Raw genomic sequence first — 20,291 nt, 5'->3', positions numbered from 1 at the left:
GTTTTTTGGCAAAAAAAACTTAAATCTGCTAAAGCATGCTTGGCGTAAACTTATGCACTCATCTATTTGAGCTTTTGGCATATCGTGATGCTGATTCACTCTTTTATATTTACTATTAATATTTATTTGGATACACAATTGATATTCGAGAGCTGAAGAACACCGGTGCAACTCATTGTCAAGAGGTTAAGAGAGTGCAGGAAATTGACAGAGACAGCAGCTACCGGGGGAGATGAAAGAGATGATTAGATTTGAGACTTTGAAATTTCATTCTTTAGAAAGGCTCACAAGCTTTTGCCAAGGGAAATTTGCCTTCCACTTCCCAGCCAAGGAAAATGTGATTGTGGAACATTGTCCCAATATGAATAGCTTCAGTCAGGGAAAGTTAATCGGGGGCAAGTTTAAGGTAAAACCTAGAAAAGGAAAGGGAAAGGGCATTGTACAGATGATCATAATGCCAGCATTAACATGCTCATAACTTTTGATAGCTAAACTGAAGAATCAAAATAACACGTGATAAAAAGGGATAAAACAGTATCAACCCAAATGATAGATGGATGCAATGGAGGCAACTTAAAAACTACTAATATAGTTATTGCTTTTACCACCTCAAAAACATTTACCAACATCCAATAAAATGTTGCCAGGAGATGAAATTATTTTATTTGCTGCCACTGGCTACCATCAACCCTGTAATGCAGATGCACCCAAGCCAAATAACAAAATTCTGTACTGAAAAAAAAAAAAAAAAAAAGGTAACAAAACTATTGCTCTGCACAGCCAGCGTGATGGTTGATGATGACAAAAAACGAGGTAGGAAATCTGCATAATTTTTTCACCAATCCAGAATCTGCCATTAAGCTCCATCATCAGCCTGATTATCCGTGGAACATTGCGTGCTAGCACAACCCGGTAGAGCACTTACTTCGTGAAGAATCCCTAGCAGTTAGATCAAGGTCAATTTCCTCAGCAATGATCGTTGGCAGCTTTTGTAGTAATCGTTGCTGTTCAGATGATTTCTTAAGCTTTTCTCTTTCATCCAGATATTGATCTAACGTATAAAATCAGAGGAGGTTAAGGTCCAACCATTCATTGAAGATGGCAGAGAACCTGAACATTTGGACACCTTATACAATGTGCACTACCTACTATCAGACAATATTTTATACCAAACAAAAACAAAATTTATCACTTACAAGGAGGTGCTAATCAGAGGCAATCCTGTAGAAGTCTATATGGAAAAGTTTGATCAGAAAATCAAGTAAACAAACTGGATTCTCCCAGAAGAAAGTTTGAAGAGTTGGATTTCGTGAAAAACATGTTTAAAATTTTTAATTACCAATTCAAGAGAATTCAAGCTATTGGTAGTTACCAAGCATTCATTACAATGGCAGATTATGAAGTGTAGCTCAAAACCATAAAAGGATATATGTATCTCAGTCCCTTCTCATTTGCAAAATCAATTTTTTTCTGCAAGCTGACCAATTGTCTTTGAATCCACTGGCAACAATATTCCAAATAACGCAAAAGACAATTAGAGAAATCTACAATAAAATCATTAGTAATAAGAAAAGTGCAATGAAACATAAATAGATACCAATATTATTCAAGTGGAATGAACCGTAAATAGATACAGATATTATTCAAACACCTATCCCTAAATGTGAATCAAAACCAAATTGATAAAAGAACGAATTTTCATTAATCATGAGCATGAGCATGATCAATGTAAAGAAATGATAGCAAACATAAGTTCTTGGGTGAGAACAAACATATGAAAGTATCTATTTCAAATTAATTATTCAAACAGAACATCCTTTCAGTTATTCAAACAGAACATCCTTTTAAAGATAGTTCATCTTATATATATACCAGCAAAAAGGTCTAACATGTCCTTAATCATCACCCCCCTCCCTCAATCATGCACATGCATGCACACATACACCCACAGTCCACAAAAACAATAACCGAGTTCACACAAGTAGACAGTTACAATAAAGTGCAAGCATACTGTTGTAAATTCATTCATTAGCATCTGCATTTATTCCATATTTCATACTGCAAGCCCCAAGAGATAATCAAGTGATCAAACCTCCTAATATCATACAGCCAAGGTACAGGGAATAGAAATGCAAATGAAAACATATAACATTTCTAAAGCATATCAAGAGAATCAGAATGATTACATATCCTTACATTCTTTGTTATATCTTCATGCAGACTTTTGGCCTTCTGTTCGAGCTCCACCTTCAATCAGAATACTCTGGTTAAATTTTTCAATGACCTGTTTCCCTTCTTGCTATGAATTTTAATAGATCCAGATTCAATAAATATTAATGGAAATAAATAGGAAGCCAACTCAACACAAAATCTTAAACTTTGGTGGAAGGGAATAACATAGAAGAATATATTACAATTTAAGTGGTTCACACATTAAACTCACATCCACAAAAGAAAAGTATTTCATCTTTCTCATCAACTGCTCTCAAAACTGTAAAATGGTAAGTGTAACTGTAAATAGTAACTTAGTGATTAATAATCCAGATCTTGAGGTTAATATCCAAAAAGCATATGCCTATCTTTAACATCGAGCAACAGGAGGACTGAAACAGCCCTCAACAAGATGCACAATTGCAAGAACTGTCATCAGGGATGGATTAGAAACACCAGTACATCTCTTTTACCAATTGTCAGATTGTATAAGAGAGAACTTGATGCACTTATTAGCAATAACTTTCAACCTTCAAACATGTTTAAGGAAAAAATATCAAATTGCAAAGTGGATAAGCTTTGCACAAAAATGTTTCACCCTTGGGTGGAAGCGAATGTTCTAGGCTTCTAGCATGGAAGAGCATTGTCCAAGTTGGAAGAAACGAAAGTCCTTTTAAATCAAAATAAAATGATTTTTCACAGCTGCCTCCTAACAAAGTGCAAAGTTTTGCTAGGTGTTCTTTTTTGATTCTTTAATCAATTATCTATCCTTTTAAATGAATTCTTTTTAACCAATTGTTAAGTTCAGCATCACTTATACAAGTAACAACTCCAGTACCATTTTATGCCAACATTTCCATTCCTAGTAGTTCTAAGAATGGTACCCTTTAAGTAAGGTTACTAGTACATTAGCATAGAGACTCATATAAACATACAAGTACTAATCACTCATAAAAGGTAATCAAATAAGTTGTTGTTTCTAGTAAAGTAAGAGTTTCTCACATAGGAAATAACTTACAACTGTCGGTTTTTGGAGAAGACCATCTTTCATCCTCTGTTGCAGATCTACACATTCCTCCTGCTAACACAACACTATGCAACTAAGCACACAATGCAGGTGCTAACCAAACATCACAAAAATAAATAATCTAGTCTGGAGATTTCTGAACAATAGTGTCCTCATTAACAGAAAATATATCTGTAGAATCAAATTAGGATGGATATGTCAACAGCAAAATAGCATTTTACAGGGGATATAAACAGTATACACCAACACAAGGGAAAGAACAGAACTGCCACTTCAGCCTGGTGTGAACAGCTACAAGAGAACTGATACACCATCAAAGCTTAAGCAGTTACCTGAAATCAATGAATCAAAAGGGAGAAAAATAATGAAGACAGACACACGCAAACCCAATCACAAGAAATTCACTCAATGCTGGTATCATCTAACAGTTTCTAGAAAACCAAGGAAATTACCTTAGTAAATTTAGTAGAGTCCACATGCATGAAGCATACAGAGATATTGCTGGAATTTATAATTCACATAACTTTAAATGAAATTAATAAAAAACCTTATACAATCTAAAGAAAATCCTCAATTAAAAGGATTTCTCTCAAATACATTCAGTCCTTCAGAAGAAAATATGTTTGTTCAGACCAAATTACCTTTTATATGGGATATAACAAAATTCATCATTTTAGTGATTTACATCAACATTTGATATTTTAGAAAAACAAGAAAAGATAAAACCTCCCAGACATTTATTACCTCTGAGATGTCATCATCACTAAGCATGTGGATAGGAATATTACTTGACATGCAAGAAACATCAAGGAGAATCCCCCTATTGTTACTGGCATTTGAGGTTTTCTTTATGCCTGAGAAGTAAAGGATCAAGAATTATGAAAATTAACAGAGTCCTGAATCATTTATGGCAAAGATATTTACGGCTCAGATTCAATGCAAATAAGGGTTAGATTAATAACAAAAGATTAATGCAATATTAGAGGAAAAAGATCATCTCTTTACTAATGAAAGATTACCTGTAACTTGCAGGAGCTGAAAAGAAGTCTTTACTGAACAGTTTCCAGACATTCCTTTCACTCTGACAAAACTTCCCAAAACCTTGTCTTCAAAATTATCTGGCTGCATCAACAGCTCCTCTACTAAGCTCCTCCTTAAGTACACAAGTTTGATATTTTCAGCAATTATAGAAGCATAACAACTCTTTTGGACTGCATAGTCCACCTTTTCGTCAAGAGGTACTTTATCCATGCTCAATGTTCTCTGTCTCTTACATTCTGCCATTATCCGTTCATCTTTATTCACTGAACAACTTCCACTATCATTCTCATTTTCATCCAAAATTGATTGTTCAAAAGTATCAGCAAAATGAGCTTCCAAAAGATCATATATCTTGTTCTTTTGCACCAGTTTCTTCTGGAAAAGAGAAAACAGCTTTTCATCACAAAGAACCATCTTCTTCTTCTTTTCCTCACAAAAAAGGTTTTTCTCTAAAATGTATTTTGAGATTATTATATATACTTCACATTGTGATAATTTTTCAGTTGCATCTATACCAACAGATTTCAGAAAATCAATGAGAGGTTTTGAACCCCATCCAACATACTTTCTAACCTGAGATTTCTTTCTTTTGCGAAATGAATTATCTATTGGATCCAAATCTGTATCGGTATCACCATCTGAAAATGTGATTGCAGCATCTTTATAATCAATCTTGTCAGACTCTAAGCCACTGTCATTCTTCCTCTCCAACTGAGCACGATGCAAATCGTCAAATGTCAAGTCTTCGTGTTTCATAATTATCTCCATATAGTCTTTAAACATGAACTCTTCTGTATCTGCATCTCCAAAATCTAGCTTGTCCTGCAGATCAATCCATAAATTTAAAAGCCCATGCTACAAAGAACAAAGAAAAGAGAGAGAGAGAGAGAGAAGACATGCTGCAAACGTTTGTTAATACTGGCAACAAGTTGAACAAGTAGATTGTGAAATTTTCCATCAGAGCCTTGCACCCATCCCTTTTTATCTCTTTTCCAATTCTCTTTCTTTCCTCTTTAATCACCTAAGAATGTTAAATTCTATTTAATTCTCTAAAAAGTGTTTCATGACCTAACAGACTTGCAATATTAGAAAACATAGCATTCAAAAAATTTAAAGGAAGCATGATAAAGCCCCAGAGAAGAAGAAATGTTAGTTATGAATACGTCATTCAGATTGTAACTTGAGTGACATACCCCTTGGGAGTTAAATTCTGCATTTCTTTCTGCAAGTAATGCAAGCTCTAAACATGTTTCACACATTCCTTTGTTCAACTTAACAGGCAAAAACTGAGCTGATCTCACACAGAGCCGACAGACAGCAACAGGGCAGCAAAGGCAATATAGTTGAGCGGGACCAGGGCAGGCAGAACAAGAATGCCTCCCTGAAAACACAAAATTGAGACCAAGAGTATAACAGTGCATCACAAGTAAATCTAGCAGCTGTCGGCAAAGAGGAAGAAACCCCTCCTTGCGCTATTGAAAACGGTTCATAACAATAAAATATGGCAGCACAATCAGGATTAATCAACAACTTATACATGCAAGACATTTTGGATTTGTGCATATCTAACCTGCTAGATTTAGACAAAGGAAAATGGTGTATGCTCTAAAGTATCATTTGAAGTTAAGAGACTTACAGCAGAACCAGCGACCTTCAGACTTCAAAACTGAATTTTTCATTCCCACACATCTGGGATGATAAGCCTTTCCACAACCCCTGGAAACAGAGAACACAGGAATAATATACACATATTATTGGAGAATTAGAATATATACATCCCTCTATTGGCACATTACTTTTACACTTACAAAATTGTCCCTCCTCTGTCAATCATTACAACAACTTCATCATTACTTTTTTTCGTTTTGGTTCATATCTTCACCATTACTTTTCATTTTCCTTTATCCTTTCTTGCTTTCGTTATTTTTCTTTTTATCGATCTTAATTGTTTCCCCTTTTCCAGTTTTTTTACTTTACCCTTTCTTCTCCACTATTTTTCCATTCCAATATTCTTTCTCTAACCATACAAAACAAGAACACAACAAAAACTGGTCCAACTCTGACTTTTACTTAGAACAAAAACAAAAACCAAAACCAACCCAAAAATTATGTTTTAAAAGACCAAAAAAAAAAAAAAAACACATAAAACTACCCAGAAAACGAAAAACGAAAATGAAAACAAGCCCTGATATTACCTAAAAATTAAGAGAAAAAACTCACTTGTAATCACAAAGAAGCAACTTCCCACCATCTTTACAAACAAAACACCAATCTTCAGCATCATCTTCTTCGAGCATTTTTTTCTTCCCTTCGTTTTTGTTCATTGCAAAAGCAAAAAAAAAATATTTGTTCTTCTTCTTTCTCTACTTCAAAAACAGTTGCAGAGATTGTTCAAAAGGCTTTTGTCTTTTGAGTAACCAAAAAGTAAAAGTGTGAACATTTTATCCTTTTACCCGAGGAGGATGGAATGGGAAAGAATTCTTCCGGGAAACAACCGTAACGCAATCAAAGTTGCAGTAAATTTTTTCGATCGAGGTAACTTTTTCTTGGCTGGAAGACTATAATCATTAAAACCTACATTTGAAAGTTCATTACTGTCCTTGTTTTACTATTTCTTACGTTTTGTTGTGGTTAAATTTTTAGGATAATTTGGTAAATTTTGGATGTTCTGACACTCAAATTACGGGATCTTCTCTCCGGATATCTATCTTCGCCATAAATGCAAATCTGACAACAGTACTCCGTACATAATTATCAGAACCGATATTAAATCGTTTAATGTCTTGGGTCACCGACTAAATGATTCAATCACAAAATCGAGTCAATTAACGATTTAATAAAAAATATTTTTAAAATATAAATATTTTAAAATTCAATCATAAAATTATAAAGTTTAAAATATATCATAAATTTTAAATTTTAAATTTTAAAATATAAAATTTCTAAAATTATTAATTAAAAATAAAATTACTTGATATTTTATTAAAATTATATTTTATATTTTAATAATTAAAATAATATTTATATTTTAATAAATAATTATATTTATTAAAATATAAATATTATTTATTAATATATAATAATTAATTTTTACATAATAAAAATATTTATTATATATGAAAATTAATAAAAAATATTTAAAATATTTTTATATTTTTATAAGTAGGTAGATTTTTTTATTAATTTATATATATTATTAATTATTTTTTATCATAGTCAAATAATCAATCACTTTTATTAACATTTTATTTTTATTAATTTTATATATTATTAATTTTATAATTATTTTTAATTATGGTTTCAATTAATAAAATATTTTGTTATATCATTTTTTAAAATTTTTTATTTTTATACATATGTAAGTTTTTTTATAATGTTATTATTTATATGTTTCAAAATATGTTAAGATATCATTAATATAAAGATATAAGAGTTTTAATAGTAAAAAATAAGAGTTATGAAACTTGTTTAGATGAAATAATAATATAAAAGTTTAATTAAATTATTTTGAGTATTTGAATGTAAGCCGTTGGATCACAATAATTTAAAGTGATTTAATTATAAAATTAATTTAATTATAAAATCGGATCAATTTCTACATTAATTCACTTATTCAACTTATTAAACTAATGATCTAATCTGATTCTAATAATTATATTTCATACTCTCTTAAAATTATTATAAGATAAAAATTATGTTTACTATTTATTTCATTTGTATTATTAAATGTTTGGAAGTGAAACTTGATAAATATTTATTTCATTTGTATTATTAAGATAAAAATTATTAATAAATGTTTGGAAGTGAAAATTATTAAATGTTTTGAAGAAAGATGAATATAGAGAATAAAAGTTAAAAAAACTCGTAAATTAAAAAAAAGTCTAAAATATAACTTACTAAAAAGTACATTTTTTCGTAATTTGTCAAAATTTTTTAAAAAATTGATGAAAAAATTATTAAAATTTATTATTAAAATTTTTTAAATTATAGAAAAATATAATAAAATTTATTAAACAGTATAATTTTTTATTTGTGTGAATTACAAAAAAAAAATAGAATAAAAAGTAAACATTTTTGGTAATTTTTTTAAAATTACATAAAAGATTGAAATAAATATTAAAGAGTAATTTTGGTCAAAATGCATAAAGGTAATTAAAAAACTTATTAAAGTTTAAATTCTTCTTTTTTTTTACATTAAATTTAACTTTTTTCTAATTTATCAAAATTATTAAAATATCATTTAAAAAATTTATTAGAATGTAACATTCTTTGTAATTTGGCACCAAAAATACATAATTGACACGTGTTAACAAATGAGGCCATGTCTTTAGTCGTGAATTACGAGTACAAAGACGCGAACTTCGCTTCGAAACTTATTTGAATTTAAAAATAATGTTTTTTAATTGTAAAAGATAATTTTAAAAAATTCATTTTCAGAACCTATATGATCTAAATATTAATTTTTAAATGAATAAATGAATTTTAAAAAATTGTTTTTAGAACCTATATAATCTAGATGTAATATTTTTAAATGAGTAAGACAAATAAAAAAAAATGTCTTTGTGTTAATTGTATCACTATGAAACACTTTACTATCATCAAAAAATAATTTCAAATTAAAAAAATAAAATTAAAAGAATTTTTTATTATATAAGTCAAACCACTTTAAAATTAAATATATATATATATATATATATAACTCAACCATAAACCTATAAATCAATATCGAATATTAAATAAGTAAATTCCAATTTAACCATCATCAAAAAATAATTTCAAACTCTCAAAAAATATAAACAAAGAAGAAATTTTCATTAATTTTGTCAAGCCACTTCAAATGTTAAAAAAAAAAAAGCTAAATTTATATAAGTCAAGTGTAAATCCATAAATCAAATTTTAATATTAAATATATAAATTAAAAATTAAATCAAACTTTACCAAAATAATTTTATATATCTACACATCATACTTATAATTGGACCTAAGTGAAGTTATTCCAAATATACATATCATTATCATAAGAAATGTAATTAACTTTCATTTTAAGGATAGATAGATATATATAATTTTTTTTTTTTGCTAAAACCATTTTTAGAATTTACATGAATAAATATTTAGGGTCTTATTTTCGACAATGACCAATTAAGATATAATGTTATTTTTTATTTGTCCAAACTCAAATTGAGAAGAATTGGTCTAAATTATTTTTTTTATAAAATTGATAATATCTTTAGTTATTTTTAAAGATCAACTAAAATATTATTTATTTATAAAATTATTTATATTAAATGCAGTAGTTGATTTTTAATGTGATTATTTCAATGTATTATAAAAGAATATCTTCATAATTTTTATAAGTTTTGTTATTATGTTAATGAAAACAATAAATTTTCATAATTTTTATTATTTTTTAAATGGGGCTTACTGGCGAAAAAACAGCCGACTTAGGCGTGGAAGAGAACAAGACAAAAAAGCTACGTAGAAACGAAGAAAAAAAATATGTTTTATATAAAGGAAATTGCGATCTCAAAATGGGGGAAAAAGTTATATATATTAAATTTTTAATTTTTAATTTATTACATATAACTTTTTTAAAATAACGAAATAAATTAATTAAATTAAATTTCGAATTAAAAAAATTTTGATACATGATAAATAGAAGAAAAAGCAATTTAGAGAAGTAATGATTCATCTAGATACCCCAAATTTCTTTATGAAACCCAATCAATAAAATTAGATCTTGAATTGATCTGATAGATTATAGAGTTACATTAACATTTGGCCCAAAATTGGAATCCTAACTCTGAAGTTGTTTATTCAGCCAGTAATTGCAAATCTAGAAGCTTAAAAATGGGAAAGAAAATTATCTAAGGGAAAAAAACCGCTACTAATTAATAATTAGAAAATGAATTTGTTTGAATGCTTTTCTTCAAATAAAAAAGGTTCTAACGCTTCTTCTAATTTGATTTAGTTGATTTTGATTCACAATTGATTAAAAAAAATTTATTATAATTTTTCGTTCATCTTATTTTTATATGTAAATAAAATATTAGATTCAAATTTCATTATTTGTAAATTTAGCTTAATTTTATGTTGATTTTTTCTTTGATTGATTAGCTTAATAATTTTTTTTCCATGAATGTACTCTTTGATAGTAATTTTATTTTTCTTACTCAGGTCAAATTTATTATTATACTATGGGTCAATATTGAATTTTTTAACTGCACTTCAATTTTGTTGAATCTTTCACTGTACTCACAATGTTATTGAATTTTGGACATACAAAAAATAGCGAAAATTATGAAAATTTATTGTTTTCATTAACATAATATTTCATAAAACATTTTAATTTTATTACTTGTTGTCCAAAAATAATAAAATTGAAAATGCGGTAACAAAATTTGTTATTTATATTAACAAAATATTCCTTTAAATATTATGATTTTCTTAACTCTTTATCCGACAATCAACGAAATTAAAATTATATTGAAAAAAATTCAATAAAACTGAAGTACAATAGCCAAATTCAATATTGAATTATAATATACTGGTAAATTTCACTGGTAACTTTTTTTTTTTTTTAATTTAGAAATGGTAAGATTAGAATTCGAGGTTTTGAGTTGGAGGTAGCATCTATTTATTGATCAACTAAATGTTTGGAAATTGCAGCTTAATTATCCTATTTAATCTTAATTAATCTAATTTCTTTAATCATGGTTAATATATGTAAGAAGTTTTCCGTTTTTCTTATTTAATTCTTCTTTTTTATTGACATAGTAATTAAGTTAATGTTCTACATTTTTTTTATTTGCTTCATTGGCCGATCTTTAATTTTTACCCAGACCTTTCATTTTTTAAATCAAATCAAGTCAAGCTTGATCGTCCGTTTAATTATTATTTTATATTAACATTTTAAATATATTTTAAAATTATTTGTTAATAAAATATTTTAATTGAGTCAAATTTAAACTTAAAAATCCATGTCCAACAATCCATGCTGAATGGCGGAAATGAATTTGTTCGAACTTTCTTCTTTGAACCGTATGAATTGGTATGTAGTAATTGACCAGCGAATACTTTCTATTGTTATTTTTGTAGAAAAAAACTTTCCTCATTATAGTTAACGAACTGCTAGTCCTAGTGGTGAAATAAATGGGTTCTACGACTGCTTGCGAACTTGATTCAGTAGTTCCTAATTTACAAGAACTACCACCTTAAAATAAAGTCCTAGTGGAATATTCAAAGGCAGAAACTTATTACAAATTAATTGGGCATATATGATGCAGCATGGTATATACATGTTTGGCCTATATTTGCAGGACTAATGTTGATATATCATTTCTGCAATAAATCAATGAATAATTGCAAAATATTACCTGATAGCCACTGGACTTTGGGTTAACAATGTAATCATCAAATTCACCGTCAATCGGAGTCCAAAGCCTGCAGAGACAGACGGGTGATGTGAGTCATAATAGTTTCTTTTAAAAACGAAATTCAGCATTTTTGAGAAGTATGGCTTTATGAATTCCGGTGAAACTGATGAGAACTTGTACATTCCTATTAAATATGGCTACCACAAGCCAAAGAAATTATCCACAAAAATAAACCAATAAAGAAAGCAAAAACATCTATTTTGTTTCTTCTACTATACATACTTTTCTATAAAATCTGATGCATAAACTAAAAGTAATTCCAAGAATCCATGCTAAAGATCGAGAAGATCTATGAAATAAATAGAAGAAACACTTTGAAATACCTGTGTACAATGTTGAGAGGACTGTAGCAACATTGAACTGCCAGCCCATTTAGGGTTCCATTCTTGTCTCCAACAACTACCCTCGGTGCACGTGCATCATATATTTTATTGATGCCAACATATTTCCTTTTCATCTATAGCAAGATAAGAACAAAAACTTCAATATCAGCAGGACATTGTAAAGGCCTTCCCAACAAAATTACGGTCAGACTGCTTGCTCATTTTTTATTAAAAGATTTTAGAATCACGTTTTAATTCTGGCTTGACTGACAATGCGTCTTCTGAAAGGCAAAGTTAAATGCTTCAAGGATACAATGCAACAAAAGGATTTTCAGCATGGAAAGTCTCTTATATAGATCTGAAATATTGATAAATGTTCAGCAGTACATAAGAATCCGAGTTCATGGTTGATTCCTAGATGTCTCTTCAAAACAAGTAGTGAAATTAACTCTACTATGACATTGCTAAAACCTGCAGCCGCAAGCTGCAGTTACAAAATAATCACACTTGTACACCTTCACAATACTGTTAATTATGCATGGAAACCAAGAAGAATTTTGAGCTATGACAAATAAGGGGCTTTGACTGCACTTGGCTCTAACAAGAAGCACAATTATATTATTTTACAGCTAAGAAGCAAAGCATCCAAAAGTTGATACGCATACATTAATTGTTACTCATACCTTGCTGTAGATACCATACAAACCTTTTAATTGTCTAGATAAAGTAACCTTCATCCCTGGAACATAACTGCAGTGGAAAAGAGGAGAGGATGAGAAAGCACCTACAAGATACGACCAAAATAACAATAGTTGCCCTTACATGCACAGGAGTTAAAACTAATAAATAAAATAAAAAATAGCTTTATTAGAAATAAGCAGCAGCAACTGATTATAAGTGAGCAAGACATACGAAATTGATATGAACAGCTTCCTCTCAAATGCCTCTTTGCAAAGAACAAGAGATGCCAGAGCAATTCCAGCATCCTGCACAACCTTCAGTTTGGTTCCATCTCTAAACTTCTTCCAAGATTATTAAGAAAGTATGTTTTCTCCGATCCAATAAAATGTCAAAAGTAACCACTGCGTCCAAAAGATCCCGCATGTATAAAACAACTGGAACCAATTACTAAAATTTAAGGTTTCTGCTGAATACTAAATTTAAAACTTGTTTGTCTTTCTACCGACCCAAAATCCTAACCCTTTTTTTCTTCAGCATACATATTTCCAGACATCTGCACATATGTTGCCACAATTATTATTACATGGATTAAAAAAGCTGAAATTATAATTAGAGCTAATCAATGCATCTAAATGATTGGAAATTAAGACTGTCTGGAACATTTTTGAAAAGGAAAATTCCTCAAAACTAATCTAATTTCATAATATATTATAATGAGAGTAAGGGCTAGATCCTACTCAGTTATGACCTTTTCAACTTGGAATTTCTTTCATTATTGTCCTATTATTTTCAAGAAGGCAAAAGCATGAAAGCCAATTTGCTTATCAAATTTTATTTGAAGAAACAAAAGGTTTCCAAAATAGTCGAGAAAGAGCATGAACCTCTTCAAAATATCCAGTAAAGCACAACCAGAGCATATCTGTTAGAAACTACAGATTGCAACCATCACATGGCATTCAACATGCCTAGTTTGGATAGAAATTAATGACAACAGAAAAAAGCTCCTGCATGAAATTCATAGACCAAGTGTCTTTTACTAAGGAATTGAAGCAAGCCATGCCGTTCAGTGGTCAATAGGCAGTCATATATGATTAGAAAGTAAGTTGAGACATCTTCCAAGGTCATGTGTTGAAGGTGCCTAATGACAGCATATTAAGTGTTTTTTATTAACACTATCCAAGGTTGACTAAGAGGAAAACTAGTATTTAGTCTATCAAAGGAAGGCTAAAGCGACCTGTCTACCTGAATTTTTTCATCCTTTGTCGATTTTCTGGCAGGAAGATAGGATTTCTAAACATTATGCATTAAAACTTTCCAATATTAGCAAGTAGTCATTAAAATTGGCAAAATCCTAATACATTAAAGCAAGCTTTAAACCAAACAAAAAGAATATAACAAGAATATAGACACATCACCATTTTTGTCCTATATGCTTACCTTTATGCTAGTAATATCTTCATCACTCATAGAAGCTTCATCTTTATGCGCTGAATTGTTTTCCTGTATAGAGGACCCACTGGCTTTTGCAGATACACATCTAGGATATTGCTGGGCACCACATTGAAGCCAGATCAGCTCGCAGCTTCCTAAATATTTGAGGCTGCAACAGTGCCCTCAAAATTGAACAAATGTGGTTACAAATTTATTTGATATACATAATCCAAAAGGATTCACGTTTTTAGTTAGAACCTATAATACCTGCCGAGCAAAAGAAAATGAAGCTATAGTATCTGTCAGAAAAGAATTTTAAGTCATGACATTGATTACCATAACATTATGGCATTCGGGTTTCAACATAATCAAAGCTTGTCACTTCTTTCTCATTCTATATCTTTGACCATCTTAAACATGCTATATGTAATATTTATAAGCTTAATGGCAAATTCATCCAAAGCGTGCAGATAGCATGGACCTAAAAGTCAATGCAAAGTATTGCTGTTCCTGCATGGATCTAAAAGGCGATAAAAGGCTATCTGATGCATAGCTGTCAAGAACTTTGTAACCACAGTTTCATATACCAATGCTCGATTATTAAACGTAGAACCCATAAAACCATACTCTAACTGACCTTAAACTGTAAGTGTTAGGAACCATATTTTATACATTAATTTTTTTTGGCTACATTTGGAAAAAGAGAAATATATTTTTCATTGAACAAATCAAATGAAAATTCCAAGATTGATGTCCCAATTTAAAAACTCATGCACAATATGTGTCCTACTTTCAGATAAATTAGTTTAGCTATACAAGTTAAAAAAAAGACAAAGAGAAAGAAAGAGAACAAGGGCCCTAGCATTTTGGGATTATGAGTATAATACCATGAAATGCTCTAATATCATGTTAAGCATCCAACCTAAATCCTATTGGCAATTAGTTGAGAGGACAAAATACACCCTAAACTTAACTATAATACCACTTAAAAATAACATTACCAAACTCAATGGGTAAAAGGTGCCTGAATGAAATATATGTCCCAAACAAATAGAGCTAATAAAGCTCAAACTACATGATGAATAGAGTAAAGGACGTGTGTAGTGTAAAATCATCAAGTACAACTAATATCATTAATGATGCTATGATACATGCCTTTGCAGCTTCCAGGAACTTGAGACACACTCCTTTACCTGAAGAACAGCGAAGCAAAGATCTTCCAGCTCCACTTTCAGTGCCCACAGACCCAATCTAGAAGCTAGGGAACACTAAACAAGTAAGGTTTCTTGTGCAACAGCCTGAGCCTTAGCTAGGGGCAGGGCATAACTGTAAAGAATGATCACACCTTTGAGTGCAATTCATGCATCAATACCATAAAGATTAACCTTCAAACCATTGAACCATAAATTTTAAGAATTATAGCACCAGAGATTTTGTTATAAATTTCTCACTGGAAAAATCTGCCCTTATACATATGTCCAATGGATGGAGAAATACAGTGTCTATAATGCAAGATTCCAGAAGGTTTTAGAAATTTAGAATTCAAAAGATTCAATAAATGGATTAATCATTTTTTCCATTTCAATGAATTAGTTATGTGATACACACAAGGAAGTCCAAGGGGGATAGTGAATCCAAACCTTGGACCTTGATCCTCTTATGGAGGCAGCTAGGCCAAGCCTTGGTTGTCTATCCAATGAACTATGAAATAGAAAAACAAACAGAAATCTGTTTTCTGCATATATAATAATCTAATAAATAAAATTTGAGAGGCATTACATGGTTCTCATATTGTGAAGATGGTCTGCCAGCTTGATAAGCACCACACCTGGATCATCAACCATTCCCAAGAGCATGACTCATAGATTATTTGCCTTAAAAGTAAAAGAAAAGAATGTGAAATTAGAACACAACAGCTTCTAAACAGTGTTCACATACTTATAATTAAACCTAATTAATTTATTTATCTATCCTCCTATATTACAGTTTTTCACCCAGCTAGTTCTTTGAGAACATGTCATTCTCACCATTCATATGCATTGAGATAAATCATGAAGATGACCACAAGAACAAGAAAAGTGCTTTGAACCATAGAACTTGACATGCCCTTAGGAAAGAATCAACACAATTGCTACCAAGACCCTTATATGATATCACAGTGACTTGTAACTACTATCACTTTGATCCCAGCCATATGCATTTTCTACAGTTCTGTTTTCCCTTTCCTTTACATATTAAAATTACTTCTTGACCGATCCATTTCAGGTGTAAAACAATATGGATTTAAAAGTTCACTGCATCTCAGAGAATGCACTCAAAACCATTATAACCTTCCTCCCAACCACAAGCACTAAAAAGAATTAATCATACATTGAATATACCATGCAGATATATCAAAAGGAAATATTCAATTGATATTTAGCCTATGTAATCTGTACTCATATAAATCATGAAGTTTCACCTATTGTTTAGCTTAAAAATCAGTTTCTAAATTGCATCATCCCCACTACATTTTTTTGTTGTAGTGCAAATTCTACAACCATGTGCCTCTTCATAAACAAGGGTACTCCGGTTAACATTTATCCTGTGATGTCTCTGTAGACGCTGCAAAACAATATATTAGATGTCGCATGACAACATATAATATAGTGGGAGGGATAAAATATCACTGTCAGAGGATTCAAAACACGAGCACGATCATGAAAATGTAAGAAAATATTGTAATACACAGGCATTCTAGCATGCTAACAAGGGGAACAACACCAAAGATGGAAAACAAGAAACTAAGGTAACAGGAAAACCAATAAGAAGAAATGGCAAGAATTTATAATTAAAACTTTCTACTTCTGACAGCAACATCATTATGGTTTCCCTATCATTGCCTTCACTTGATGAGACAATATTTTTCCCAGACACACCATAATAGAAATAAGAAGTAATACCCTTTCTGTTTTTTCTTTTTTTAAATGTAATAAGGGCAAAAAAAAAAATAAGGATTACTTTCAAAACCTAAAATCATAAGTTGTTTCCAGATATCCCTCTGAAGTTCGAAATTGAAATAAAAAAAATCGATAGGAAGATAAACATGACTAAATGATGTTTATGTTTTCTGGAGTTCTGATATGGTGAATGAGTTGAATTACACATCCTAGGAATTTCTCGTGAATACCATCTCCAATTCCAGAAATGAAATAATTTTCCAAATACTCATTCTTCAATGCAAGATGACTTATAACTGCAGAGTTGCAGGATCTTCTCCAGCTCAATATAAGAATAGTTTATATAACAAAAGAAATTATACGCTATTTCCATCAATATGAAACTTATTTTCTTTACTTGTTCTGTTCTTTGCACTTTATTTTTTCTTTCACACTTTAAAACATGCCCAAACAACCAACTGTGGATTACACAACTGGAGTTAGCTTTCCCTAGACCAAGCACGTCACTAACACAGGAAAAGGTGAAAGAAAAAACCATCCTCCTTGAAGGGCTACTATACCAGTTAAAAAAAATGCCAGTAAGCTTTCCGCTTAGAAAAATTTTTTTAAATAAAAACCCAGATTAAGGATGAGGACTCTACAGACAGAACCAATTAAAATGAAGACTTTACCTGATTTATATAACTTAATCTAGAAACACCAGCTACCAACCTTACCACCTCATCACCAAACTCTGCTTCTATGCTGAGCAAACTTTCACATGTATCATCAACCGCATCATGTAGTATCACAGCCACAACTGTGTCAATAGCCTGCACCAACTTTAGGAACTTAGTTAAGGAATTAACTAAAAGTGAAGCATGTTTTTGAGCAACCCTAGCACTTTTGAGGGCTACCTTTTTTGTAATAAGAGGAAAGAATGCAATTGACTAAGCATAATATTACAAGAAAGTGAAAGAATGAACCAAGTTTCCAGACCATCAAGAATTGAGCTCAATTAACTATCTACCCGTGTAAACATTATTATCATAAGAACAAACCATTAACCATTAAAATTAAAACATTAAAATGGCTACTGTCACAGTCTAAAACATCAAAATGTCTATTGCTTTCACCTTAAGATGCTTTCCTACCATATTTATGGCAATGATCCTTGTAATTGCATACTATCAGAATGGTCACTAACTTCTATGAAAGAGAGGAATAGTCATATTGTTTTGGTCTACAAGTATAGTCGAGACAGATTAAAAATGTAAAACACTAGGCCAATATAGGAGTCAAACAGCATAATATGCTGAAGGAATAAAATAGTGTACCCTACGTGCAATTTGTGTACGTGAGTAGCACCCACAGAAAAAATACTAATAAGTTGCTGAAAGATTATCAGAAGAACAAAGTATATAGACACAGCAAAATGCAACAAACTTAAATGTTACACAGTTTCATACACATAGGCCACTTGATGGAACCAACATAGCTAAGATTCTTCCTATGTGAATGCAATGTGATAAATACAGCTCTCCTGTTTTCCTGAACTGCCCACTGTGAGCTCTTTTTGCAAATGCAATAGCCTTTTGCACCTGCCATTACAAATTCAGTGTTTTAGTGGCAGAAGAGGACTATATGCAAGTTATGAGGCAACTAGAGAAGGCAAACCTTTTCCTCATTAAATATAGGATAGCCAGTCACATCTATTCCTTCCACTGTAAAAGAACCTGCACCACATTGATTAACTTTGTTAACTTGAAAATTGAGAGCAGAAAACACAATGAAGATGATTCAGTAAGTAGATAGTGAATGGATTATTGATTAGACAAAGCAAGTGGTAGGTTGTCATTATAATCTATAAAGAGCATAAATTTTAGTCGTCCTCTTGCTAATGAGCTAACATCAACAATTAATAATTAATGTAATAGGGAGTAATAAAAGGTTTCTAATGAAAACTATATCCTTTTTATTATGCTTAACTATTATTCCATAATTTTGGGATCAAAAGCGGAGTCTTTTAGGCTCAAAATACGTAAATACATGTGCATGAGAGAGAGAGCTTCCACTAAGAAAGACACTGAGTTTGGTTCTTACATGGCATGTAGCGCAGGCTTCCATGGCATGGCATGCCACATCACCATCTAGAAAGCTCTTATTTTGTCATGTTTGTGCCACGTAAATGCCAATGTACTAAAGATAATGGCTTTTAATGGTTTCCATCAAATAAAGTACAATTAAACAAAAATAATAATAGAAGGAAAGGGCCTTATTTAGGAAATTTGGAAAAGTACCAAGTGCTTTTTTAGCATTTTAGCCTAATTTAGGAAATGTTTTTGTAGTTCTATGCACAATTGTAAGAATTAGAGAACTGAAAACCAGTGCCTGCAGAATAAAATGAACATCCAAAAAAACTATTCACCAACAAACAGGCTCAAAAACACGAATTAAATTTATAACGAAAAAGATAACATAGTATGAGATTATGAGGAGGAGCTTAATAGCCAGTCGTGAAGAAAGCACACATCCAGTATTCCCCTAATCTAGCAATGCAAAAATAACTCCTAGCAGGTTGCCTAAAATTGAATGTAACAGAACACTATTATTTCTATCCAAATTATAAAAGCACAAAATTAGCAAAAATTCCAATTCCAAAACTGCATAGAAATCCCAACAAATAAAAACCCACAAAAGAAAAAGTTACAAAAAAAATAAAACACAAGTAACAGAAAGGCACCTTGTCGCACCTCCACTTTGGGCCATAATAAGTCAACCTTAGCGGAGAGACAAGCTCCAGAGGCAATAGCAACGGCGGTAACATCCACTTGGGTAATAGCAGAAGTGACGGCCCCATGGACAGTGGCACTAGAGCCAGAGGCAGCAGCAGCAGCAGCAGCTATTAAGGGAAGCAAAAACAGTGAATTTCTTGGGAATACACGTTAACTTAGAAGCAGTTCTGGGATGGAACTTGTGGAGAAAAAGAGGGGGAGTGTTGTGGGCAAGAAACATTTACTTGCAATGGATATGGGATTGGCATGAAGACGACATATTAAGGTTTAAAAAACAAAATCAAATGTTTTACATGATTCTGTTGTTGTTGGAGGGTAAGTTTGAGATTGTAAATGCTATTTTTTCGTGTGTGGTTGGGAACATAGCAGACATAGGAGGGGGGAAGTAGTTTTTATCGCTTTGGAGGGAGACTAGAAGAACAGTTACT

General features: G+C 31.0%; 1 protein-coding gene and 1 pseudogene across 12 annotated transcripts; both read right to left on the bottom strand.

Annotated features, from left to right (window-relative positions):
• Positions 1–567: 567 nt before the first annotated feature.
• Positions 568–7,037, bottom strand: LOC111276883 (uncharacterized protein At5g08430-like). 11 transcript variants are annotated; one of them, XM_022862822.2, is made up of 10 exons: positions 6,500–6,995; positions 5,916–5,995; positions 5,473–5,660; positions 4,853–5,101; positions 4,258–4,654; positions 3,983–4,092; positions 3,230–3,292; positions 2,197–2,247; positions 1,430–1,500; positions 568–1,056 (listed from the first exon to the last, which is right to left on the bottom strand). In XM_022862822.2, exons 1-10 carry the CDS (start codon positions 6,601–6,603, stop codon positions 900–902), a joined length of 1,470 nt encoding a protein of 489 aa, XP_022718557.2. In that variant the 5' UTR covers positions 6,604–6,995; the 3' UTR covers positions 568–899. The 11 variants fall into 11 exon arrangements, 5 of the variants coding, with proteins under 5 accessions (XP_022718557.2, XP_089619841.1, XP_022718555.2 ...); XM_089763715.1 differs by having other exon boundaries at positions 3,230–3,289; positions 6,500–6,991; XR_016343544.1 differs by having other exon boundaries at positions 2,197–2,299; positions 4,258–5,101; positions 6,500–7,037.
• Positions 7,038–11,423: 4,386 nt separating this feature from the next.
• On the bottom strand, positions 11,424–20,242 carry LOC111277429 (putative GTP diphosphokinase RSH2, chloroplastic; annotated as a pseudogene). Its single transcript, XR_016343543.1, has 12 exons — positions 19,812–20,242; positions 18,746–18,804; positions 18,538–18,669; positions 17,761–17,901; positions 16,698–16,754; positions 15,930–16,024; positions 15,344–15,476; positions 14,163–14,319; positions 12,951–13,142; positions 12,722–12,788; positions 12,039–12,172; positions 11,424–11,722 (listed from the first exon to the last, which is right to left on the bottom strand). The product of XR_016343543.1 is annotated as a putative GTP diphosphokinase RSH2, chloroplastic (transcript).
• Positions 20,243–20,291: the final 49 nt, after the last annotated feature.

The sequence above is a fragment of the Durio zibethinus genome, chromosome 7, assembly GCF_047325235.1.
Source record: "Durio zibethinus cultivar Kanyao isolate XHJ-2024 chromosome 7, ASM4732523v1, whole genome shotgun sequence".
NCBI classification, from domain to species: Eukaryota; Viridiplantae; Streptophyta; class Magnoliopsida; order Malvales; family Malvaceae; genus Durio; species Durio zibethinus.
Note: the sequence above shows the minus strand (reverse complement) of the source record. Positions and strands in the feature narration are given on the sequence as shown.

Excerpts from the sequence above, each read along its gene's own strand:
- LOC111276883 (XM_022862820.2), bottom strand. The coding sequence starts at position 6,603 with ATGAACAAAAACGAAGGGAAGAAAAAAATGCTCGAAGAAGATGATGCT. Across the intron at positions 5,996-6,499 it reads TTGCTTCTTTGTGATTACAA|GGGTTGTGGAAAGGCTTATC; the intron begins GTGAGTTTTTTC and ends CTCTGTTTCCAG. Across the intron at positions 3,293-3,982 it reads GTGATGATGACATCTCAGAG|CAGGAGGAATGTGTAGATCT; the intron begins GTAATAAATGTC and ends GTGTTGTGTTAG.